At 39.7% G+C, this 27,653-nt stretch overlaps 2 protein-coding genes across 13 annotated transcripts; one reads left to right on the top strand and one right to left on the bottom strand.

Moving 5' to 3' along the window:
- Positions 1–314: 314 nt before the first annotated feature.
- On the top strand, positions 315–16,279 carry fbxw11b (F-box and WD repeat domain containing 11b). 12 transcript variants are annotated; one of them, XM_073874144.1, is made up of 14 exons: positions 360–462; positions 2,348–2,404; positions 2,558–2,620; positions 6,932–7,169; positions 7,697–7,883; positions 8,115–8,205; positions 8,705–8,842; positions 11,856–11,974; positions 12,089–12,338; positions 12,933–13,051; positions 13,144–13,254; positions 13,629–13,707; positions 15,047–15,204; positions 15,458–16,279. In XM_073874144.1, the coding sequence occupies exons 1-14, from the start codon at positions 424–426 to the stop codon at positions 15,459–15,461; spliced, it is 1,653 nt and encodes a 550-aa protein (XP_073730245.1). In that variant the 5' UTR covers positions 360–423; the 3' UTR covers positions 15,462–16,279. The 12 variants fall into 12 exon arrangements, with proteins under 12 accessions (XP_073730248.1, XP_055064657.1, XP_073730247.1 ...); XM_073874145.1 differs by having other exon boundaries at positions 6,953–7,169; XM_073874148.1 differs by lacking the exon at positions 360–462 and adding an exon at positions 621–850.
- A 619-nt stretch (positions 16,280–16,898) lies between these two features.
- On the bottom strand, positions 16,899–22,896 carry fgf18b (fibroblast growth factor 18b). The gene is made up of 5 exons (XM_055208689.2): positions 22,225–22,896; positions 21,826–21,865; positions 21,527–21,704; positions 20,717–20,823; positions 16,899–20,027 (listed from the first exon to the last, which is right to left on the bottom strand). The coding sequence occupies exons 1-5, from the start codon at positions 22,254–22,256 to the stop codon at positions 19,743–19,745; spliced, it is 642 nt and encodes a 213-aa protein (XP_055064664.1). The 5' UTR covers positions 22,257–22,896; the 3' UTR covers positions 16,899–19,742.
- Between the last annotated feature and the right edge of the window lie 4,757 nt (positions 22,897–27,653).

Consider the following 27,653-nt stretch of genomic DNA (forward strand, 5'->3'; position numbering starts at 1 on the left):
TTTTTAATTATTTTTACTGCAGGTATCGCTATCACCTGCTAACATCACTTTTATCCGCCAATCTCAGCAAAAATGTGATTCATTGGGGATAACCCCCATTCTTTACCCTAGCACCAGAGATTAGCCAATAGCCGTTCTGTTCAGAACCGCACAAAACCCTTTTTGTCATTCGCCGACCAACCACGAATGTAGTTTCACGGATTATATCCCTTCGATTATGACGTAGCGTAGCTGTCCCCGCTTTGTACCTTAGCAGCAGAAATTAGCCAATCACGACGCGGACAACGCCCATTTGGTCAAGTTTGGTTATTTGACGGCCAATCGGAAACGTCGATTCACGGATTCTTTCTCCTCCTCCGTCTCTGACGCGCGTGTGTCGCAGGGCGGGGTTTCCATTTTCGCTGCGAGTTTCGGGGAACAAACATGGAGCCGGAGATGGAGGACAAAACCTTAGAGCTGATGGTGAGTACTCGGATATACTTTGTAAAATACGGTTCGGTCCGTCTTCGATACTTTAGAAATTATACATCGATATGGCCGTTTATCGGGGCGGCCATTTTGAAGATAACCCGCCTGCGAAGAGTGTAAGGATCGATTGAGTTAGCAGGGGGAAGGAGGGGCGAGGAAGGAGAGAGAGAGCGAGAGAAATGGCTGGCTTGCCTGACAGGGAGGGCCCTACTTCTGGATCGCTGGTTCTTTGGCTCTCTTGCTCGTTTGTTTGTCTTCTCCCGCTTGCCTTTCATTTGATTGAACGGCCGCGGGGTTTGTAAACAAGACAAATAACCGTTCACGTTAAAGGTTGAGGATATGTAGTGAACTATGTAGGGAGCGACGCTACCGCGGCATCGTGGTGAGTCGGAGTCTCAACGACTTTAGCCGGTGACTTGAGCTTTACTGCGGCGCCTCTGCGCCACTCAACCCTGCGTAAAATTGACACATAAAGGAAGGTTGTGTTTCATATACAGGTTCTATAGTCTTAACAGTGACATTTAGTGTTCAAAAGTATAATTTCGTACGTAGGAAGACTCATTGTTTTAATAGTAGGACATATTATAACTCGGGTTTAAAGCTGCGTAATAGGAAGTAACCGCTCGCGCTGTCAATTTAAGGTGACGTTTCCGAGCCAAAGAAGATGACATAAAACAATTTTTGTTAACTATTATAAGTACAACGAATGGATACGTGTTTATTTATATTATAGTGGCCACTTTGATTATAAAATATGTAACTATTCACGGTTGAAAATCAACAACGACATCTAGCAGCTAGGTGGCTAACGTTAACCATACAAATCATTAACGTTACCTCGCAAAAAAACACGAATGGCTATTATTTCCTAATAAGAACTTAGTGCTTTGGTTTCTTAAAGTATAACTGTGTGTAACTTTACCAGACACCAGTTTACACTTTAAAAAAAGACAATCCAAATAAAACTCTTTCCTGAGGAAAACATTGTTCCTCTTATTGGTTTCACGTGCAGCATTTGGTCACTTCTGTGTGTTTCGTTTATCTTTTCATTAACTATCATCACCATAGTTTTTAAATACATTTGGCAGTATAATATTATATAATTGATATCGTTTTAGATATATAAAACAGTACGTTTTATTTTAAATTAAACTTCGTATTATTCGTTCAATAATGCATTCATATAAGGTCTGAATCGATCAATATGGTAGTCAATACAATAACAGAATCACTTGTGAAGAATGGATTTGCTTCTTGTTGCCATGGTTACAATGAAACGGGTAGGAGTGAATACTCTTTAATTTTGTCCATTTATAATGTAAAACATGAGGATGATGGATAAATGCCTTTTGGTTGATAACAAACGTGTACATTTATATATTTACCTTTCTCTTTTTGATACAGATGACTGCAAATGAAACCCTACATTGTCATTGCTGGAGTTGTATGTGTCATCAGCTTTGTTTAGTCTCGAAGGCGTATGTTTTAAGTTTATGGAATTTGACTGATATTCATAATAAGAATATGATTTATGGATTAAAGCAGGTGCACAATGACTTCAAATGAAACCCTACATTGTCATTGTTTGAGTTGTATGTGTCATCAGCTTTATTTAGTCCCGAATGCGTCTTAAGTTTGCAGAATTTGACTGATATTCATAATAAGAATCGTTATTATGGATTAAAGCAGGTGCACGTGGATATTAAGAGCGGTGATATGGATGGCATTATCTCCGTTGTGCCTGCTTTGGGGTGTAAGGGTATCCACACCGTGGCCTTGGCTAGGGAACAGCTGTTATCAAAACCCCTACACAACCTTCCTGATCCCCATCTATACCAAACACTGATGAAGAATCTGTTTATGTGTTTACCATATACAGATCCTAGGCTCTTGGTCAGCTTGTCAGCAAACAGTGCTCCATGATCAAATGACATACGTGAGCATAAGAAACACGAATGGTTTTCTTACTTCAATAAATACCACTTGATCCATTTTCTATTGTGTCATTTTTTTGTTTGGTTGGATCATTTGATTAGTTTGATTGGTTTCGAGTGTATCGAAAGAAATAACGGTGCGATTTCTTTTGCAGAACACCTCTGTCATGGACTCGCAGACTGCAGATCGCTCCCAAAAGATCACCGCAGTGTTTAAGGTGAGGTGGACGAGACGTACCTTGGACATACACGTCAAAGTTTGTTAAAGTAATAGATTAAACAATAGCCGGCCATTGTTTGGCTTTTCCATGGACTACCGAGGACTTTTCGTGGGTGAAAGACAATGATGCTTGATATATAGACTGTGAGCTTATCTGTGTCATATTTCACAGCCCTTTATTATATAGTTTGCCGGATTAATCTCTTTTTGTCCAATTTCAATGTCAGAGGTAGTAACTGTAGATGTAATCTGATACAATCAAACATTGATGCTAGATCTTTTCTCAACTAGGGGTGTGACGGTTTACACTGTTCTGTTCGTATTGCGGTTTTATGGTCATGGTATCGGTACTAGCAATGTTCAGATACACATTCTACTGCCAAATCAAAAAAAAAAAAATTGTGACGACACTTCCCATCAGATGTATTTGAATTATTATTTCACAAGCGAAAACAAAGTGCATTTCAAACTGCAATGCTTGTAACACAGAGCTTTCCATTTGACAATCCAAAATAATCTGCTGCCATGGAAGTCGAAATGTCAAGATTGGAGTCTTTGTGGGTTGTTGTGCGTTTGTCAGTTCGTTCTCAGTTTTGGTGCGATTTTGATCACAGATCTCTGGTATAACTGCTGCCAAAGTACATATACAAAAAGGTGCTGTGCAAGAGTTTTAAACTGCATCGTCTATAGCAGAAAGGCTGCAATAGTTTGGAAATAACATTTTGCTCGTCTGCTAGTATTATTGTAAAATATATGTGTCCGTCTGAATTAGCATTGTGTGGAGTGGCTGTTTAAATGGTTTCGGGATTACCTGCGCTTCAGTATTCTCATGCCCGGACTCGTCAAAAGTGTAACGTATTGTCGTACCCTGCGAAACTTGCGCTGAGCAATGCCTACAGTTACAGTTTTTTCCCATTTTGACCATTGTTGCTGCGTGCAGCCAGACAGTAAAATTATATGATGATTAATGGTTTGTCATATGCAGTCTCATCAAGTGATTGCCTTACAGTACAGTTAAACTGCTCTACTTTACTGTAACTAGGGATGTGCATTTGTCATTTTTTCATTTTGATTAATCCATAGGTTTGAAAAACGAGTACTCGATTAACTGGGGGCGGGGCGTATACATCATGGTGAAAATGAAAATATTTTTATTAAAAACACTCAAATAAAACCTAATTTTGAAGAAACTATGACAGAAAAAAATGAACACATACTAGATTATTAATTAATTAAATGTTCTTAACAGAAACCTCTAACAGGAAAAGCTGCATGAAGTGAAACTAAAGGGTTAATAAACACAAACTGATGCGCTTCTTTGCCGACGCGCTCTACATAATATCAAAGAGTATAGAAGCACAAGAGGGGAAACTCTCATTCGTTTTTGGCAACAGTCACGAGTGGTGCTTCAGTAGCGCGGCCGCCATTTTGGAATGAAAATTCTCACAGCCAATTCATTCTCAATTCATTCTCAATTTATTCTCAGCGAATCTCACAGCCAAATCAGAAGCGCAATAGTAAGTTTCTTAAATTGAAACTTTGTTCACCTGCTTCACCTACACGAAATGCTGTATTGTCTTGTATGTATGTGTTGTGTTGTTGTTGTTATCAGTTGTGAAATCCAATCATTAAATATACACATTTGAGGTAGTTTTTTCTTGCTTTATGTAATTCTATTTTATGCTACTTTACACATTGACTATTATTATTAGTTACCAACTCCACTAGGTATGAAATATATTTTGTACATATTAATCCCCTATATCCCGCCACAAACATGATAATCTTATGCATGATGCATTGCTCTGTCTGTTATCCTAAAACTGTTTTTTTTTTTACTTAATCTATTGCGAGCAATTCAGATTTATATGTGTGTTTATGTGTATGTATATGGAGCCAAAATAGTATGTGTGGATGAGTTTATGTCGGTATGTTTGTAAAATTAGCCTATATAAAAGTGGAAGACTTGTCTAATTATCTGAAAATAAGCTGTAACAAGTGCTAAATGATTGCTGCTGCTGCTGGGCGCTGTTGTTGCAATGGAACGTTCTATTGAGTTTCCCCTCTTTTGCTTCTATACTCTTTGGTAAAATTAAGCCTTATATACAACATAAATGTATTATACAACGTGCATTTATCTGCACAAAATGCAAGACTTCAACTAAGTTATGTACTTGATAGAACTCCTGTTGTGGATGTGCACAATAACAGCGCGCTTTGAAACGGGTCAAGCCAAAGCACAAGCTTCATAACATTAAGCAGCTTTTGCTATCATTTTAGCGATTAGCTGTGTCGTGTCATCCACTCACCTGTTCTCAAGATGTAATGTTAATGCTCGTATGGCTTTCTGGTATCTCTTGACATGTGATGTTTAAAGATTAGATGGTATTTGTGATGGCGCTGTACATTTTACATCTGACTGTATTTTCGTCCTACCGGAGTGAATCCCAAAATCACGGCATCCTTAAACCATAGTGCCTCAGTGACGTGAGGTGTGTTCGTTTCTTTATCTTTTTTGTTTTTGAATCAATCATGCATGGTAACGTTACTGATGTGATGTCATACGCCGGTCTGTGAAGCTCAGCACAACGTCAAACAAGCGCACCCAGTCTTTTTTTACCACAGCCGCTTGTAATGCTAACCAGACATCCAAATGCTGCCATAACCACAAATAAATAAATAAACCCACATGATCAGCGTTTTTGTGATCGATCATCAATGCCACGTTCAAGTACTCGAGCAATCGAGTACTCGTGCCCATCCCTAACTGTAACGGTGATGAACGTGAGACTCAGGCACTCTGTATCTACAGTACAGTCATGCAGGGCATAGCGGAGCATCGCATTTATTATAAAAAAACAAACATTATAGATGTGTTGATGAACTGCAGATTATATACGTACCGACCCGAGGGAGGTGAACCGCACGATTGGGATTTTTACTGAGAACCGTCCCACCCCTACTCTCAACTGACCTAACTTTTTTGTCCTATTTATTTAGTTGCTTTTAACCAACTAACCACCCCTGTTTACTACATAGTAACAACATATAGGTTATTGAAACGTATGGACATGTTCTACTTAAATCTGAACAATGTTTCTTTTAGTTTGCAATTTAAAGATCTTTGTGAAATGCGAAATGTTCTTGTCTGTTGGTTGGGTGTTATTATGTAATACTGTGACATTCCTACATTTTAAGTGTGGCTTAATATTTTTTGAGAGCCCTGAATGTTCAAACTTACGCCATCTTGTAGACCATTTCAAAGGATGTAAACACTACTGGTCCAGAAACACTTCCTGTTTCAGTTTGTGACTGTTTTTTATTATTTCTCATATATCTTTATCTTTAAGATGTTTGTTTAACTTTTTGATTCAGTTCAATATGTTCTGTTGGTTGTATTTTATCCCAACGTTTATCTAGTGTTAAAAAACTGAAACAGGAAGTGCTTCTGGACCAGTGTTGTTTACATCTTTGACAAATTCACTGTCCATATTGTGTATCACACCTGTTCAAATTTGATCTGTGCGTCCTTCAGCGTTCTTTCGTTTTCTGGATTATCTGCACTCTTTCTATGGCTTTGATATCGCTCTGACACGACAATATGCGTCTGACGTGTTTACGGTTTACGTGACGCAATGTGTTCGAGCAGCCACTAGAGACGCCTACTCTCCGCTTATTGATCTAATGTGATGTACCGAGCACAATATTTTTCCATCGGACATCACTTCTAGCGCGAGCCCACAGTGTTCAGTGTCGTGTTTATGCTTTTATTAACAAAACTGAAGTGTCGTTGTTTCATTTTTTGAGTGTGTGAAAATTGCTTATTTTAACTTATTTTATCAATTGCGCTGAAATATCAGAGAAAGCTCTTACATGTACAAAACTCTGTGTAGCATGTTTACCAACAACGCAAGCATCAGACTCTGACATAATATTATTTGTGTCTATTAAAACCCGTCATTTCACATTTAAACGAAAGCAGAGGGACTCGACCACAGACCACCCATTCGGACAAGCGGTCCAAAATGGACAAAAGGGATAACCGTGAATGTGTCCCTCTTGTCCACTTGTAATCCGATCGACCAAAATGCATCTTAATACCAGGTATAAACAGCTCCATAGTTTGTGAGCCACAAACTGCATGTAGAGCACCTGCCGTTATGCACTCGGCTAAACAAACATGCCTGCCAACAAATGCTACGTTTTTATGCTTTATGCATTTGATCCTTTCCAGGACAGATGGACATTTTTTTTGTCTTACCATGCCTAACATATCTATTTATTTGTTTTTCTCATACAATCCTCCCAGTCTACCTATCTCTGTCCTCAGGTGAATGGACCGCTGACGGGCTCCAGGAAGCGGCCGTCGGAGGGAAATTACGAGAAGGAAAAGGACGTGTGCATTCAGCTTTTCGATCAGTGGTCTGAGACCGACCAGGTGGAGTTTGTGGAACACCTGATCTCACGCATGTGCCATTACCAACACGGCCACATAAACTCCTACCTCAAACCCATGCTCCAAAGGGACTTCATCACGGCACTACCAGGTAACGCATACATGCGGTCTAAGGGGCTAATAACACCAAACACGCTTTGAATGCTTGGAAACGCAAGTCAGCTTGCTTTTCAATCAAATATTGAAGCGTGAGCGCTCTTTTGCTCTTAACTGCCATACTAGCAGAAACTTTTAAAAGAGGGCACTTGCTCTGACCTTGTTTGAGGGCGAGACGTGCACAAACACACAGGAGAGAGTGAGCGAGTGGAGTCCAGTTCTTTCAAGCAACTGCAAAACGGTTGTAACCACAACATAAGGCCCGCCTCTCCCCTTTTTCGATTGGACAATGGAAAGAGACGGATGACGTTGGGTGCTTTTTTAGCCCTCTGCGCTCCTTCAAAAGCGTGTGCTGCATCCGGCGGCATAAACGGCACGCATAACGCTCTCTGCTCATAGAAAATCATAAAAAAAACGCACCTGCAACTGCCATAAACGCGTTTGGTGTGATCGGCCCCTAATTCTGTTTTATGGACCATACAGCCCTACATGTTGGTAGCAAAATCTCTTTTTGTATTTCAGCTCAGGGTCTGGATCACATAGCGGAGAACATCTTGTCTTTTCTGGATGCACGCTCGCTGTGTTCGGCTGAGCTGGTGTGCAAGGAATGGCAGCGTGTGATTTCTGAAGGCATGTTGTGGAAGAAGCTGATCGAGCGTATGGTTCGGACAGACCCGCTGTGGAAGGGCCTTTCAGAGAGACACCAGTGGTGAGTCACTCGTGTTTACATCACGGGAACCCCTTAATTTAAACATGGGGGTTTAACGGCAAACTCATCATTATGTCTGCACAGTGTTATTCTCTTGCAGACAGACACTTTAAACCTGTCTGCAACATTTTAAAGTTTGCTTTGAATTGTGACTTGTCAGTATTTAATAATACCTCAAGCAGATGTTTGTTTGCAATGGTTAACCGGGTTATTTATTTGTTTCCTTCACAGGGAAAAATATTTGTTTAAGAATCGAACGACAGAAGTTCCTCCCAACTCGTACTATCGCTCTCTTTATCCGAAAATTATTCAGGACATTGAGGTGGGCACAGCAGCCATCATTTCTTTGTTTCTTTTTTATTTGACCAATTCACACTGTTATGAGAAAATTTTCAGGATGTCAAATCTTACATTTTATATTTGTGGGTCTTTTTTATATAAGTGAATATTTTTAATATATATTGACTCTAGCATCTATCAAACCAATTTTTAACAATATGATACCCCTTAGCTGTTCATGCCACACATGAGCCAATGGTTATAAGCCAAAGAAGTTAGTAACATTTGTTAACTTGGCATGGTTCTTGTAGTCCACTGCTCTGTGTTTTTATAGCTGCTCCTGAATAATGGGAGTGCGCAGTCATCAGCTATTTTAATGTACATTTTTTTATGCAGTAATAAAATGCAAAGCTCTCTGTTAATGTTAATGATCACTTAAGCATTCATCTTTAATGAAAAACTTAGCAAAATCAGTTACAGCCTGTTACTGAAGTGATGCGTAAGCTAAATGGTCATCATTTGCTCTCCACTGTCGTTCTCAGACCATCGAGGCGAACTGGAGATGTGGACGGCACAACCTGCAGAGGATCCAGTGCAGGTCGGAGAACAGCAAGGGAGTTTATTGTCTGCAGTACGACGATGAGAAGATCATCAGCGGCCTGCGAGATAACTCAATCAAGGTGTGATGTGCTCTGTGGTTTTCTTATGAATCTGGTGCGAGGCTAGTGACTCGATTTAGGCCGTCACTGGTGGAAACCACACGATCTGATTCCACCTCACACTTGTGATGTTTTTCCATGCTGTTCAAGTGGTAGACCACATGTGACGTTAAGCGCTTGTAATCCTAAAATGTTTAATCCTGGTACTTTTTTGTACCTAAAATGTTGTATTAGAATATTAGAGTGGTTCTCAAACTTGGGGTTGGGGTTTGAGATGGTGCCAGGTTGGATCCATTTTTTTTTACAATTTTTAAAGTACATTAATTTATCATAAATTCAAAAGGCTACAAACCAACATCACCACATTGTAACATTTAATATGTTAAATTCAGATTTGGTTTGAGATGGGGCGTGCCCCAAACGTTTAAGAACCACTGTATTGGAGTAACACGACAATTCACCCACAAAGGGTTTCAGATTCTAAATTTAAGATGAAGTGATGCATTTGAAGTTCTGTAAACCGAAACGACCACATGCTGTGAGTTTTGGCTTTACAGACTTGAAATCTTTCACTTATGCAATAATACTGAAACTCTTGAGAGGAAATGAAATGGTATGAAGCAGAGTAGCTGATTTGTTTTGTTCACGGTGTCATTGTCATCTTGCAGGAGAGATTTTTATCTTGCATTAGTTTTTATTAGCAGTCACACGGATGTATGGTGTTGGTGATCTTATCGGTATAGCAGCGTTTGGGAGTTTTGTTTTTATTTGCGGTGTCTGCTAAGACAAGTTTCACTTATACTTTGACTTAGGGGTTATTAGGCTATTAATTTTGTCCTTATTAAAGGGATAGTTCACCCAAAAAAGAAAATAATGTCATTACTGACCTACACTCATGTCTTTCCAAACTTGTAAGATCTCCGTTCATTTTCGGAACACAGTTTAAGATGTTTTAGATTTAGTCCAAGAGCTTGTTGACCCTTCATTGAAAATCTGATAGTCTAGAAAGGCAATAAAAACATCATCAAAGTACATGTGACATTGTGACATCAATGGGTCAGTTAGAATGTGTTGAAGCATCCAAAATACATTTTGGTCCAAAAATAGCAAAAATTACGACTTTATTCGGCTTTGTCTTCTCTTCCGCGTCTGTTGTGAAGCGCATGCGCGAGACTAAAGTCACGTGACTGCAGTGACGTGGATGACATGTTATCCACAGACATGTTTGCGAAGTTGTTGTTTTTTTTCAAACTTACAGCGTGTGTCTCCCTCAGTCTGTAACGAAGCCCGGGTGTACAAACCCCAAAACAGCTGGGGCGCACCAGATAACACGTCATCCGCGTCGAACGTGACTGTAGTCTAACTCATGCGCATTACAACAGCACGTAGATTTTCAATGAAGGGTCAGCAAAGCTCTCGGACTAAATCTAAAACATCTTAAACTGTGTTCTGAAGATGAACGGAGGTCTTACAAGTTTGGAACGACATGAGGGTGAGTCATTAATGACATTATTTTCATTTTTAGATGAACTATCCCTTTAACCAGTGATGGACTATCGGTATAACCATGCATTCCTGCTACAAATATTACAAAGTCATGGTTCTAAAATAGGAATTACTGTAAATTTGCTTATGACATTCATACTGAATCTGCTTGCTTGCAAATTAAGAGGCTCATCTTGATGTTCTGCACAAACCTTACATGTTCACTTTAGGGATGTCCCGATCCGAAATTCTAATATGCCCATGAAGCACATAATCGTAGCATACAGGATGATTTGGGTGCCTCAGTTCTGCACCCAGGATGTGCATAAAAGATCAGGTCAAGCGTATAATTCCCAAAATGACCATCTGCACACTAAAGCCTTTTTACTGTGAAAATTATTTCGCATACTTATTTGATTAAACGTACCCATTATATGTTCTCCTAAACACAGCCATGATTAATAATTAGTAATGTTCTTGTAACTTGTAAACAATTTTAATTATTGGTTTTTACATGTAAAATTATACTAGATGTAGCAGAAAGCAATATACATGTTTAACGTGTGTGCGTGTGTGTGTGTGCAATTCTGGTATAGGAATTGTATCGGAAATGGAAAAAGTGGTTTTGAGACATCCCTAGTTCACTTATTTTTGGTCGTAGGGATGCATAACGATTAATCGTGATTAATCTATAGCAGAATAAAAGTTGTTTTTGTTTACATCATATATGTGTGTGTATATATAAATATGCACACATGCATGTATAATTTTAATTAAATATTTATATTTATACAATATAAATGATACATAAATATACAAATGTGTATATACACATGTAAACATTTCTTAAATTATACATGCATGTGTGTGCATTTATTTATACAAAGTTATTATATACAGTTGACAAAAACATTTATTCTGCTTATAGATTAATCGCGATTAATCTTTATGCATCTCTATGCATTGCATAACTTTTAGAAAGATCTCTTGACACAAATGCATGCATAACTACATTATCAGTCATGTATGAAGACCTTACATAATGAACTCTATTGTTTTATTAGCTTAGAATGAGCCGTTTTTATCTACATGCACCGCGAGTCGCCTTACATGGAAGTCGCCATTATGTTTTTACAGTAGCCCTTAGCAGACAAACTGCTGTATTGAGCCTGTATTCTGTCACTACGTTATCTCGGACATGACATGTTTGTCTTGTGGCTATTGTAGCTTCTCTATGCATTTTGAAACATATGCGTGAGCTTTGGATGTAGCCGTTTGTTGCAATTCACAATCTCACCACTAGATGCCGCTAACATCTACTTACAACGCTATTGATAAGGTGTCGTTTAAGACCCCTATTATACATTTTCCTATGCTTGCTTCCATTCCAAAATCAGTGTGGGAATTGTAAAATATCATAATCTTATATCATTCTCCTCCTTGTACATCAACCCAGAAGTGATAGGTCTAGTATTCCTGTTTATATAGGGCTCATATGAAATGCCTTTGTTGCTCTTGTGAAAAGATGTCATTTGTTGTTTGATTTCAGATATGGGATAAACAGAGTTTGGAGTGCCTGAAGATCCTGACGGGGCACACGGGATCCGTGCTGTGTTTGCAATACGATGAGAGAGTCATTGTTACCGGTTCCTCTGATTCCACTGTCAGGTCAGATTTCTATCACATACTTGCTCTCTATAAGTCCTCTGTTCTCTTGTCCCTGTTCCCCCACCCCCTTTCGATGAATTCAGCTCTGACTCGCCTTTCTGTCTCTTTTGTCAGAGTGTGGGACGTGAACTCGGGGGAGGTTCTGAACACTCTGATACATCACAACGAGGCCGTGCTACACCTGCGGTTCTGTAACGGGCTAATGGTGACCTGCTCGAAGGATCGTTCGATCGCCGTGTGGGACATGGCTTCTCCCACGGACATAAGCCTTCGTCGCGTACTCGTCGGCCACCGAGCTGCCGTCAACGTTGTCGATTTTGATGACAAGTACATTGTGTCTGCTTCGGGGGATCGAACCATAAAGGTTTTTGTCTATTCAGTGTCACAAGCCTCACAAATCTGTGTTTCAACCTTGTACGATGTAAATGTTGTACCACTACCTCAAGACTAGGAAATTAAAGTTAGTCAGCCAGTTGTCTGCTTCATCTGCTAGATTAAACGGCCTGATCAAGGTTAATATTTTGGTATCTACTTGACCTGTGCAATGCCAGAAGCTGCCAGAAGAGGGCAGCAGTCCACCAACAGCTGAATTTGCTCTAGACTGCATTTGTAAAGGATCGCGTTTGCCCTTCGTTTCTGCGGCCTCTCTCTTCCAGATGCTGGATTTGTGGGCAGTCAGGATTCCAGGAACAGACAGCCCCAACCCACCCATCGCCCTGGGAGATGTGCCAAGTCATTTTGCAGACCCCACCCTCTTAAAACATTCCCCAAATAATGAGACAGGGCAGTACGACTGGTGTGTGTGTGTGTAGAGGTGTTTTTACATAAGGACGGATATTCACACACTGCTTTAATTTGAAAATACGCTTGCAGATTCACTTTCCTGTAAATAAGTATGTTTACCTATTTAATCCCACTGATCGGTTGTGTCATACAAATGTGTGTTTGTTTTCTGCAGGTGTGGAGTACGAGCACCTGCGAGTTTGTTCGGACGTTGAATGGTCACAAGCGAGGAATCGCCTGCCTGCAGTATAGGGACAGACTGGTGGTCAGTGGTTCGTCGGACAACACCATCAGGTGTGTATGAATACACAGAAGCTAAACAACAGGTGGTGTTAATAGTCAATGTCTTTGGTCTGACATCAAAACATGACATTATTTTCTATCAGATTGTGGGATATTGAGTGTGGAGCGTGTTTGCGAGTTTTGGAAGGGCATGAGGAGCTTGTTCGCTGCATTCGCTTCGATAACAAGCGGATCGTAAGCGGAGCATATGATGGGTACGTTTAAGTGTGGTTATTGATACTGTAACTTTAAAATAAACCTATAAGTAAATTGTTCTTGCACTCACTGCTGTGCAGTTTAGGATTAAATCTGAGCTATTATGGCTGGTAAATAATCTCTATTCTCATTTTTAATTGCGAAGTTGTATTCGCTGTGCTTTTTGTTATAATCTAACTTAATACTTGAGCGGTGCACAATACCCTTACAGCCGAGGGAGCAGTCACATTTAATCCCACAATTGAATCAGATTATCTGTAGATTATGTATAAAGACTGCTTTACAACAGAAGAGATGTATAGAGAGGGGGATTTTGGCTGATGCATGCTTTATGGTGGTTATGTTTTGTAATGTGTCGTTTTTGTGTGGGCAGTAAAATTAAAGTATGGGACCTGCAGGCTGCTCTTGATCCACGAGCACCGGCCAGCACTCTCTGTCTGCGTACACTTGTGGTGAGTTCTCAAATCAACAATTTATTATGACATGAAATACCCAAAACTAAAAATGATGACGGCAGTGGTTAAACTCGGTGAAAGCAGTGAACTGGACAGAAATGATAATCAAACATACTCTTGTTCGCTGCGCACACTTCACATCATGTATTTGGGTGATTCTCACGAAGTCTAGATGTAGGAGGTGTCCCAGCATCAGAATTTTTTTATTTTATTTTTTTTTAACATAAGATTAAGGTATGAACTTACTATAAGCATTATTTTTACAGTAAAAAATTTCCTATTGAATTATTTCAATTTTTTAGATTATCATTATCAAAATGTATCATTGCCACAACATATATGCATTTACAAACTCATGTTTCGAGAATGAGAACTAAAAAGTTGTCTAGGTACTATGACAAACAAACTTTCAACTTTTATCTGGAGAGAAAAAATAAGAACTGCTTACATGGTAGCCATCTTGAGTGTCACAGTCAATTATGTCCCTTAAAACTATTTTTTTAAATGTTAGTTCCTTGAGCGCCTAAACAATGATTGAAGAGGATGAGAAAATTGGTTTTGGACACATTTTTATTCCTTATTATTACATTTACCAATGATCACCAAATAGCACATGTTTCTGTACTGTAAATGTTTATAGTATAACAAGCACTGAAGCTTTTTATTTTTTAGATTTTTTTAATTATAATATAATGAAGAGATGTTCATAACATGTACATGAAGAGATGTTTGTAACTGTATGCTTCTTATTTTGATACTCTTAATTTGCATTTACTTTTATCAAAATGTTTCAAGACACCTCATAAATCTAATTTTGCGAGAATCACCCATTTGCCAGAATAAGGTCAATGATTAAATCAAACTTTGATGCTCTTAATCTCATACTTAGATTATAGATCTCAAAGACGGGGTCACAAATTTATTAACCTTTTGACAAAAGGCTCTGGTTGGCTAGTAATTATCAGTATTGCAAATGCCACAATAAATGCCAATATCAGCTGTTAACATATTCAAAACTAGTATATAGCATATAGTAACAGTCATACTACATTTTTATGTCCATTAGGTAAAATTTTATCAAATAAAATGATGCTTAATGCCAATCTAATTGTATCCTCTGTTGCTTGCCTAATACACACACCCACTCACACTACACCTACCAGTCTCCAAGCTGTTATTCAGCTTCGCATCGCGTGAGTCACGCATTTATATCGTGCCAGATTGACAGATTTGCATCGTCATCCGCTCCGTGATTGATATTGATGGCTCTACTATTATGATATTAAGGATCAATCTCAATAACCGTCTCTGTCGGTTCCTGTGTATCTCCTTCTAGGAACATTCTGGCCGAGTGTTCCGGCTTCAGTTTGACGAGTTCCAGATCATCAGCAGTTCCCACGATGACACTATCCTTATCTGGGACTTCCTCAATGTGTCGACCAACGGACAGTCGGAAGGACGGTCGCCGTCCCGCACGTATACCTACATATCCAGATAGCAGGGAAGCCGTGCTAGCATGGACTTTATTGACACATGTATGTAATTTTAGGGTTTTTCATGACCGTGGGAAGTTTAGGAAATTCGCTTTCCAGACCTGGATAAGTACACTTTTAATAGGCTTATTCTTTTTAGCTTTGTTCTGCTTTAAATTACAATTTCATTGGCTTAAGTGAGTACTAAACTCACATTAGATCTGTTCATCAGTATTATTGGTTACATACAACTCTAAATTGCATTTGTGATCTGTATAGCAGGGAAGCCCTGGTGGCGTGCGGCGTGTGTGTGAGTGCGTGTGGGGACTGTTCGGGTGACCCAGTCTCTGTGGAAGTGTGCCAGGATCAAAGGTCGAGGAACGCCACCATCACCCCTCCCCTTTACCCTCCTTTCTCCATCTGCCCATTTGATTTCTCCCCTCATCTGTCATTTTGAGGGCTGCCCCAACACACAAACTGAATCGGTTCTCTTTCTCCCTCTCTGCGGAGGAGGGGACAAGATGGAGGGAGCGACTGCCATACAGAAGAGCTTGTGAAGGTGGGCGTAGAGCCCGGTCCCCACGTACAGAGTGACTGCTGCCCCAGCTCCGCCCACTGGGCAAACGAACTCTGTATCTATCTTTTGTTTTCGTTCATTTTCATTGATGGATTAAAGAAGAATAAACTAAAGTGAGAAGGCCTCGTCCTTCCCAGAACACTGTTCTGCATGAATGAGCAAGCAATGGGACGTAACGCGTGCTGGTCAACCTTCGGTTTCTGTCTTATGGATTTTTTATGCTTTTCCTTTTTTTTTATTTGGGAAAATGACTTAATTTTTTTGCTTTTCTTGTGAAATCGTATGAATAATTGTAGTTCTTTGACTCTCTTCTCCTGATATGTCCCTCCATTTCTCTGTTGTCGTCTTTCTCCTCTCTCCGTCTCGTTTCCGTCTCCGTCTGCTCGTCTAGGTTCTGAATGACCCATAACTGATCTGAATTTAGTTGTAAGCAGAATTGTCTCGTCTAAAATGGTGTTGTATATTGAAAAGATTTTTTAAAGAAAAAACATTATTAATAAGAATAAAGTAATTGACTGTGGAGGAGTGTTGAACCTTGCACAAGCACATTGAGTTTTTCCGATTGTGTATGTGTGTGTATCCATGCGAGATTTGCCTGTTTGAGATAAAGGCTTTCCGGCAAAGCCCAGATTTCATTAACCTGCCATAACCGCTGCCAAAATCCTTCACAAGCACCACTGCGAGGGTGCAGGGCCGCTGTTCAAATATTTAAGTTTACCTCCTGCTCAGAAAATGTGGAAATTGGCAGCGCTTTAATTTTCTTATAGCAACAGGCACAATATGAATCCAATTTGGTAGAGCGTTTCAATGCTTCATACTTAAAGCAATGTCTAAATGTCAAATCGTTAGCCGTCAGTAATAAAATCCGAAGAACTCGTAAAGTTTATCTTGATCGCTGCCGAGAATTCCGTACTGTGTGAAATGCAGAATGGAATTCCATGGATTCCGTCATTAGTATGAATGATTGCAGGCTCACACCAGGAGCTGTCGGGATGTGAGATGTAATGGTGTATGTGTGAGAGGGATGGATACTTTATAAAGAGGGAGGATCAAAGTAAGTCTGCAGACAGAGGGAGAGCAAAATACAGACAGCTACTGCATAATACTTGTGATCAGGAATGTAGGCGAAGCTAAAACTTTATTATTATTAGTTCCGAAAACTATCACCCATTAATTTTTCAGCTTGAGTAGTAATTCCAAGATGGTCATTATCTGGTACATAAATGATCTGTATTTAGATCCGAATTAGGAAATATGGATGTAGGGATGAAAATCGGAAAACGATGATCATTTTTAAATGCCCTTTATGGAACATTTACATCTTGGTTTATATCCCCCAGGACCACTAGGTGGCAATAATAGGTGCTGTAGAGATTTTTTGGACCCTTAGTGCAGTTGTCATGGACAATATAAAACCCATTACTCATTGCATACACAAAATAAATATTTTAATAGCACGAATAGTATCAAAATATTCCATCTCAAGGTTTTGGGGGCATAGGAATTTGCCGAACACCAACTGTTTTTGTATAACATTACTTGCAGGGCCGAAAGCTCCTGAGTCCGTTATAATAACTCTGATACATGTGTACATGTGAAAATCAACCCATGCAGTTGCTCCCGCTGGATAGTAACTTTACCAGCTTAAACATCAGTGCTGATCAGAATTCGGTTTTAAACTGCGCCAGAAACACCAAGGTCATGGGTTTAATTCCCAGGAAATGCATAAAATATACAGCTTAAACACACTGTAAGTCACTTTGGATAAAAGTCTCTGTCGGATGTATGCGGAATACTTTGGCCCACACAGCATGCACATACTTTAAATACTAGGTAGCTAAAAATGTTTATCAAATTAGCATTTCATTATCTTCTGTATTTTTGTGGACAGATTCTGGATCTCTTGTATTTATATTTTATGCTATTACTGATGTCTGGAACCATCAGCTCTTGTCTAGATCAAGCAAACAACAGACGTTCACCTGGAAAGTCTCTCTCAAATACATTCTGATGGACTTTGGCTACAGACCCAGTTGTAGGGCTGGGCAAAAAAATCTATTTTTGGATTAATCGTTTTTTACGTGGTCGATTCAAAATCGATTCTCAAAGGCCACGAATCCTGTTTTTTTCATATTTATTTCCTGGGTGTGCCTCATAATAGTGCATTTACACCAGCCGCGGTAGTTGGACGCTTGAACATTTGAGTTCACTTGTTTCATTCTTGCGTGAAATTCTAGTCATTCGAGAAATTCACACGGAAATTAAGATGGGAGGGGCTTCTGCGACTCCACCATTCCGCTCGCTTTCTGTAATCACGTCACTACAAGGTCCTGATTGGTTAACGCGGTGCGGAAATCCGCCGAAGTTCAGATTTTTGAGCTCTTGCGGTTCCTGCGGCAACGCTCAATTCGCACGTACTGTGCCGCAGGATGCCTAATCGCGTCTTTGCATTGACTTAACATGTAAATCATCCCCGCTTGCCGCCTCTACTGCGGCTGGTGTAAACGCAGCATTAGTCTTGAAAAGAGAAGCTGCTGGCTCTTTGATCGCCCCCTGTTGGCTGGCTGCAGTACAAGTTATAAACTCGCCCTTTCCATTCAAACGAATGGGACTCTGCTGTAAATTAAAAAAATATAAAGTTTCTGAAAGATGGTTTTGGTACTTTCAAGTAGTTGTTATCACGCTGATATATGTTCAATTGTTAATTTTGTGATACGTTTTCATTTTAGCTAGTAATTTGATGCTATAGAAACGGGGCGTGTCGTTATGATTGGCGTGGTTGAATTGGTCACACGAGCGTTTGGGCGGAAGTTTGATACCGCAGCTCTGGCTCTACGGACGATTCCTTCTGCGCATGCCTTGGCTCCAAACTGAAGTTTTTAAGTTACATGTCGGAGACCGTGGCCGGACATTTTTGGCTTCAATTCATTACAATGGAGGGAGGCGACGTCGCGTCGTCCATCTTTTTTTACAGTCTATGTTATTTCCGCAAACATTGAACGTAACATTAACGTTAATCTAATTACTAGTCTTCTCCACTAGATGTCACCCTCTTTTTTTGCCTTCCGCGATGTTACCAAGGTGCGAGAGGCGAGCCTGTCATTCATTCATTCAGTCTATATTCTCATAAAATATATAATATTCTAATATAATGTACTATATAATCTATATTTATTGAGATGAATCGAGTCTAAAAATTGACCCGAGAATCGGAATCGAAAACCAAATCGATTTGATAGCTTGTGAATCGAATCGATCTGGAACATCCGAATCGATACCCAGCCCTACCCAGTCGAGCAAGGATCTTATAGGCCCAAAGTTGACACATTGATAGGCACACGAAACGGGTCTTTTAATCCTCTTCATACGTGAACATGTTCGTCCACAGGTCTTGTCTGGTCGAGTATGACCAGTCTTCCAGGCATGTACAAGTTACTGGGACACTAGGCGTTTGCGAGGAATACAGTCTTGTGCAAAAGTCTTTTGCCACCACCAGCTGTTGTTTTAGCAAGTTTTAATGACCATACAGGTTTATCTTTTACTCTCTCTTTATTAAAATTCAAACATAAAATACAGGAAATATGTACACAAAACATAGTCGGTATTTAGTGCGACACCTCGTGGTACATCTTTAGCTTATAGCTTAGCTTATTTTTAATCCCGCATACAAATTTCCTATATGTTCTTGTTGTGTATCGGTAAATAGACTGAGAAATAATTCTATATGGTCAATTGCCAACCAACAAATCTAATGGTGGCCTAAGACTTGCACAGTGCCTGAAGTGCTTGGTCCCCTTGTCAGGGTTAAGATTCTGGACGCTTGCCCAGAAGTCTTTGGTTATGCTTGCGTGATTACACAGTGTTCATTCAGCCTCATCCTTTGACTTCTAATGAGAGGTCGGTCCGAGTCGTGTTTCACTCGAGCGTCTCTATATCCTTTGTAAGAAGTCGTCCTTTGGCCAGTGTTTGTCGGGTGTGTTGCATTATGGGAGCGGTTGAGGAGAGGTGGGGGCCGGATGGACTCTTTTGCTCCTCTTGCTAACAGTGGTGAAGCTACAGGGCTGCAGGTCGGGCTGTTCACCCGGAGGGAAGCGTTTCATGAAATGCACGTCTCGCTGATTGGGTAACGTGTTTGGTCCCCGGCGTGGCCGTCCCTTTTTGGTGAAGCCCACGTACCAGCCCGCGTAACGCGCCGACATCCAAGCGGTGTAGTTGTTCTCCAGCATTATTTCAATGAAAACACAGCCTCCGTTTACATTGCTGGCTTTCTGAAATGGAAAAACAATTACATTAATGTGATTAGAGCCAGATATATCAAGAACATTGGCACACCGACTGTTTTCAGAAATATTAGCCGGTTCATTCTGCAAAAATCTGCTTACTCGAATTGTGATCTCAGTGGAATTGTTGAGAAATGAGCTTCTTGTTGGCCAGCTGTTGAAAGATGATGCGTCAACAGCAGCCCAACGAAGATGCACGCAAAAGAGACAGTGGTCGAAATAATGGGGCGTTCACTCTTAACGGCGATGTTATTGCGAACGGTAACAGTACAGTGACATGGAGCAACACATCTCATTTGCGTTAAGTCATTTCCGCAACTGGCAAAGTTGCTTATTGAAAATGAGTCACTTTAACTGTAAATTGCTGTTATTTTGTAGTCTTCCTGTAGTCCACTTGGTAGAGCATTCATTGCAGTACAGTATATAATGTATAGTGAGCTTGAATTTACTGGTAGTTGCTTTGGATAAAAAAATATTGTGTAATGTACACTGTAAAAAAGATTAATTTTGTTGGTTCAACTTAAAGTAAGTTACATAGTTGCCTTAAAAGTTTGAGTTAATTCAACTTAAAAAATATATTAAATGATTATTGAATTAACTCAAAATTTTAAGACAACCATGTAACTTACATTTTTGAGTTGGACCAACTTTTTTTGCAATAATTCCTAGTAACTTACCTTTCCCACGAGCTTGCCCTTTCGGTTCATGCACAGATAATAGTTTGTCTCCTTCCCTCGTATCCTTACTTGACTCCCAAAGGTGTCGGCCTCCACCACGAGCTGAGCTTGTGAAGAAACACACCACAGACAGCCAGCAACATTAAAGACGGTTATTATAAAAGAATAAAGCAAAACATACACCTTTAAAGAGTGCACTTATACATAAAAGGTACATATTCGTACCAAATGTATAGGATGTAGATATTAGGACTTTTTTTAACGTTACCACTGCAGTGTCGGCTCCTGTGCCATTTTTCTAGTAGTGTACACTGTAAAAAAATTTCTGTAGAAATTACAGTATTACTGGGTATTACTGGCAACTAGCTGCAAGTAACTTACCGTAGATTTTACATTTATGTTATTTACTTGCAACATTTTGTTCAAAGTTAAATGAAAATGAAACATTTTTAGACTTTATCTTCTACAGTAAGTTACTGGCAACCAGCTGCAAAATTACAGCAAATTTTTTACAGTGTACTTAATCTCAAAGGGGTGGTTTCTGGGACAAGGTTTAAGTTAAAACAGGACTAGGCGTTGTAAGTAGTTTTTACAAACAAACCTTAAAAAAAAACGTACTGGTGTGACCCTTGAGACAAAATAATTGCAGTGATATATTTTAAAAATATGTCAGTGTAAGCTTTTTTTAGTTAGGACCGCTCAAACAAGAATTTTAGTCTTGGACTAGACTTAAGCCCTGTCTGGGAAGCCGCCCCAAAATGTCTGTTAAATCCATGGTGTTACTTGCAGACGACCATTTAAACTTCTTACCATATTTGTCTCCATCCTCTCCCACAGCGGTAATGTTCTTCCCGAGCACCTGCACATGTTTTCCACTCGTCCGGCTGTACAGTTGATAAACTCTGTGGTGCTTCCGACTCAGACCGTCCCGCAGCCCTGTCTGATTCTCCACGTGCACTCCAAAGTTAACATTTTCCACTGCTAACACCTGAAAAAATATAGGAGCCGGTCAAACACACATCATCCAAAGTTTTATTTTTTTTACTATTTATTGATAAATCCTTTAATTTTTGATAATTAATATATATATATATACAGATAGTGGGCACCTGTAATGGGCTGTACAGCAGTAACAGAGCCTGGAAGCATCTGGTGAAACAAAAAAAGATTGTGAGTCTGCTTATACTTATTATTTTATGACACTTCCTATTTGACTAAAAAACTAATTTCATAATTCATGAAAATTGTACAGCAAACGCATCAAAAATGAAAATAGCAACAGTGCAAAGATATAAATGCTCATTGTTACTGCGCAAGCTGTTATCAGAGGAGGGTTTGTGTTGTTGTGAGAACGCAGCATCTGCTGAAGCTATCTACTGACCCAATGATGGGAAACACAACAAATGTTCAGGACAGATGCACGACTGTCACCATCAGTAGGAACTAAATGGACGCGCTTTACTTATTTTAAACCTTTACGCCGAACGATCTCTTTAAATTTGACTTACAGCAAGACTGCCGAGGAGAGGATGGACTGCATCGCTCCAACGACACCCCGGACAGTGAGATCTCTGCGCCGGCTTCGGGCGATCGTTTCAAAAATTGGTGCCAAAACCGGACACAGACCCGGGTGAGCATCTGAGCGCGTATTGGAGAAAGTCTTCCCGCGTGTAAACCTGTTTAGACGTCCACGAGTCCAACGTTTCGGAGAACGACAGGTGAAAAACAGGTCATCGCCCTGCGCTGTGACCCCATGTCACGCTGACAATAGACGGCTATTACAAAGATTCCCGGCGTCTCCTTTTGGAATCTCCAAAATGCGCAGAGGTATCATAAAAGCGCAATGGAAAACTGGAAGAAAAACTGCAATTCAGAGGACGTCCCGGCTTTAAAGAAGTGTTTGATAGATTTTCTTCCTTTCAGGCTTCTTTTGTTCAGCCGTGGGCTGGAAAGGACCCCTCTCTCTCGCCACAGGACAGTGCGTTTGCTGAATGAGAAGGAAGCGCTGCTGAAGTGGAACGGAGATGGGCGGGGTGCGCGCAGGGGCAGGGATGATGGGACGATGCTTCGAGCTCACTTATCATCACCAAGGTGGAGCGATTGAGGAAAGCGACGCAACCTTTGCACTTTTATATTTGCTATTGATGTACTGTTAACACAAACCTACCTTTATATAAAGTGATGTCATACATATAAATACATTTTTTCAAACCATTCAAAATAGATTATTTTAATGCTTGTTTTGTTTTATCTTAATTTATTGTAGGCTTTCTAGTGCGCCCCTGGATGAGAAACAATCTATTAGTACATATTTGAACACATCAAAATAGAAGATAGGGCGTGAGAGTGGTATGTAAGCAGCAAGGCATTCCAAAATGAACATTTCACAGGGATTTCAGAAACACCGCCCGTTTCCCCCCTCCTCTGACCACGACAGAACCGCAGACACCCGGGTCAGCCAACAAGCGCCTCCACCCCCTTTCTCGCCCCAGTACCCCTGTGCCCCATCCAGCAGGAGCGTTATATGTTAGCAAGGGAAGGAGAAAGACGGAGGTAGATGTAAATTGGTGGGTAGTTAGACAGGTCATGGCACGCTTGCCAATTCTGAACATCCTAAATGGTCCGTGTAACATTTCTAAAACACAGGACCCCATAACTCACCGAAATCTCCTCACCTTAAAGATCCAGATGCAACTAATCATCTTAATGGTTTGATGTTTTAGTTCTGCTGAACAATTAGGAGCTCGTAATGATGTGATATATAGACACGTTGATGTGTGGAAAGCTACCAAATAAGGAAACTATGACTTCACATTTTCTCTTCCCAATACGCCGCTGTGATTGGATAACCTTTTGTACCAGCATTTTCTCTGCTCTTTGTCTTTCAGTGTCTGGGTCGGCCAGACCCTCCACCCAAAATTTTTCAGATGAAATGCAGATCAACAAAAATGATCTTCGTGTGAGAGATATCAAACCCACATTCTCTCCATCCTCTTCAAAGTGTTCTCTGAATTTCAAAGTGTTTCGTTTTTTTATCGACAGGATTTCTCGGATACCAAAGGGCTTTTATGAATATCAATATTTGAAATCAAAGGATTAGTTGGAGCGCTGCCTGAATGCTGTGAATGTGTGCACGGTCCAGAACTGAGCATAGTTTATCCATTCTCTCAATGGAGTTGCTCTCCCCCCTTAAATCTCACCACTTCCAAACCCCCCCTCTTTTCATTTCTCAGCCTGACATGTCCAATTCCACCAGATTCAGACAAAGTAGGAGTTTCACCTTCACATGTTTGTCTCCGAACGTCTCCTTCTTTCTCTTCCTCTTGGCCCATCTTCCATCTTTCCAGACATCGAAGGGAGTTCGGGCTTCTAATATAAGACAGGTCCCTACCACAACAAAGGAGACAGCTTTGAGTTTGAATAAACACTTTCTCTCCTTTTTTTTTCTGCCTGTCTGTACCCCACTCCCATTTTTCCTTCTCTGTGTTATTTCTCTTTTGGCCCGTGGTGAAGTATGAGCACTTGTTATGCGTTCTCCATGGTAGCCTTTCTTCTGGAATAGATTAGCAGGGCAGGGAGGAAGGGGAAACAGTGGTAGAGTCAAGCCGACGGAGGGGGACGAAGGTGTTTAAAGGAGTGAAGTGTGAAAAGACGGCCTGAATGATGGAAAAAAAGGAAGTGGGAAGCTAAATAACGAAGGGAGAGGAATGACAAAGAAGGTCACTGTAGGTAACACGTTTACATTTTATGCATTCTTTAAGGTTTGAACCCACAACCTTGGAATCGCTCACCATGCAAAGCTTCAACAGTAGAGCTACGTCTTAAGCGAAATGGTGGATGCGCCCACAAACAGTCAAAAAATACCACCAGACTTGTTTTCGTAACTTTCCCAAACCCCGTATGCCCTCCGTGCTCCCATTGCGTTGCAAGCTCTGGACTCTTTCCTCATCCTATGGCTTATTAACCCACATTGGTCACTTCCCACTCGCATTTGCAATGTATAACATCATGCACTTGTCATCACTCCACACCCCCCCCCGATCCCTCTGCTTCGAGCTGGCTGAGTTAAAACCACAGGTCTCCTCTCTCTCGATGTTGGCGAAAGCGCGCAACCGCAGCCGGTGAATTGAAAGTACGTAAATGGACATTCTCTACCTTCTTTCTGCATAGTGGAGATGAATTTGTTTTCGTTTGCTGACCACAGGTCTCCTGTAACCACGCACATGCACGGCCCCTCTGTTTTTATGTATGGCACGCAATGGCGCTTTGTCATCCTAATCGTTGTTTTGATAGTTATCAGTCAGTTTCGCTGCTAGTTTAAAGTATATATGTAGGTATTCTTGGCACTCGGGAGAAAAAAGAAATTGGTCCTGCCTAAAACAACTCGCTAAATCCAGGACTGCATGGCATAAGTAGCAAGAGGTAAAGGAATGCGTCCGTGTTTGAATTGCTAATAGGTAGAACTGTTCCTTTGAGCTTTGTGGAAAAAGTGTTTAACATTCAGCCAGGGCCCGAATTCCTCAAATCTGTCAACCGTCCCAGCCAGCTGTCAGTCACCTCCAATTTTGCTACAGCATAATTGACCTCACGACTGCTCGGGAAATTCACGCACACATGCACCCGAGAAAAAAAAACGGTCTTGCGAGGAGCAGTTTTTATAGTTTTCGGATTTTGGAATGTTGGGTTGCATTAGCGTCAAGTTTTGCAAGAGCTGCGTGGCTTGCCAGGTGCCTTAGCAAACATGCTATTCTACTGAGTCCATCTGTATATTTTAGGGAGCTGATGTTTAAACCCATCACACTTATTGACTCAGAATTATTACAGTAAATGCCCTAAATTGAGAGTGAATGAGGAGAGGAAAGATGTATACACAAACAACAACAGGTGCATTTCATATTAAAACTGTAAGAAATCAATTCCTTAAACTGGACAACAAGTTTGTTACAGTTCATCATCTTCAAAACTAAACTTTCATCTGCCTCTTCAAACATTAAGAATAAAGAAAATCAATTTTGTAAGATGCCCATAAACCCAAATCACACTCGTATATCTGACACTCAACACAAGGCAGATTGATTTGATTAACGTGGTGTTTACACCATCACACATCAATGTACTTGTCTCCTGGTTAAAGTTTACTACATAGCAACGTTGCCGTCTTACATGAGAAAACAAGCCTGTGTAGATGGAACATTTGATATGAAACAGCTTTCAGGGTTTCTTTTTTTACAAAGAATGTGTTTTAATAAAGTACGAATGTTGGGGTGTTGCAGTTTATGCAGGTAGATTAGTTGCTATGAAAGATTAGAGAACGAATATAATTCATTTGACAGATGTTGGGAGGACACACACGGCTTTTCACACACACAGTGATTGCAAGGTCAAACCCTAACGCACCTAGCGTACATTTGTCAGTCTGTGGTATTTCAAATAACCATTTACACCTGCAAATGAGGTTACACATACACTTGGGATTTTATACTATGAAAAATAAACGCAAGGTTGTTTTCAACCCAGCTTTGGGTCAAAAAGGGACAAGCCCTGCAACCCACGCTGTAAAAAAATCAGAATGATCTCATGGAAACTCGTGTTATAGTCACGAAATATTTGATTAATTTATTCGTGTCCCAGGCACGAAATTCAGCTTTTTTGTGCCTTGAGCATGAATGTTTTTTTCATGTCACTCGCACAAATTTTTAGAATCACTTAGTTAAATTTTTTTTTAGAATCACTTTGTTACATTTTTTTGACATCCAAACTCCTAGAATATTTTTAAAAGCGAAAGAAAAACATGTAGAAACCAATACATAAAAGTACATCCTTACTCAAACCCCAAATCTAACCTCGACCCCAAGCGACAATGATTTAAAATAGAAAAAAGGAGAAAACAATACATAAAATGACACGAAAAAGAAAGTCGTGCCATGACTACGAAAAAGTATTTCTAGAAATGTGTGCGTGTGACACGAAAAAGACATTCATGCTCAAGTCATGAAAAGCTGAATTTTGTGCCATGGACACAAATAACTTAGGACTGTGAAAAGGTTAATCATGATTAATCGCATACAAAATAAAAGTTATTTTTTGCATAATATATGTGTGTGTGCTGTGTGTAATTATTGTGTATATTTAACCACACACAAATACATATATTCATGTCAGATTTTTTTTATTTATATATAATTTTTTATTTATATATAATATAGAATATATAAAAATATAAATAAATATATATACACATGTAAATGTTTCTTAAATACATACATGAATGTGTGTGTATTTTTATATACATAATAATTACACACAGCACACATTCATATATTATGCCAAAAATCACTTTTATTTTGTATGCGATTAATCACAATTAATCTTTTCCCAGCCCTAAAATAAATAAATCATTTTTTTTGTGACAATAACACAACTTTCCGAGAGATTGTGTTAAAAAAATCACTTTTTATGTTACTTTAACTAAACAAATTAGTTTCAACAATTTCAACTTGTTTTTCCAAGTTATGCCAACTTCTCAAAAATCGAAACTATAAAAAGTTTACACTGGAGCATTTTGGGTTGAAACAACGCAGCAACAGGTTCACTGAAAAAAAATAAAATGATTCATTCAATTTACTCATTTTTTTAAGGTAAGTGGTTGCAATCAATTTATTTAAGCTACATTTAAACAAGTTTTTTGTTTTGTTTTTCAAATTTTTTTGTTTAAATGTAGCTTAAATAAATTGATTGCGACCACTTACCTTAAAAATTGAGTAAATTGAATGAATAATTTTTTTCAGTGTTGGGTTTGTCCCCTTTTGACCCAACGCTGGGCTAAAAATTACCCATCATTTTAAAGAGTGTATTATTGTCTTACACTGTTTTACTGCTGCAAACTTTATGTAAATTTAGGGGCAGGGCTTATCCTGTAGCCCCAGACTAAAATGCA

Source organism: Misgurnus anguillicaudatus, chromosome 12 (genome assembly GCF_027580225.2).
Source record: "Misgurnus anguillicaudatus chromosome 12, ASM2758022v2, whole genome shotgun sequence".
NCBI lineage: Eukaryota > Metazoa > Chordata > Actinopteri > Cypriniformes > Cobitidae > Misgurnus > Misgurnus anguillicaudatus.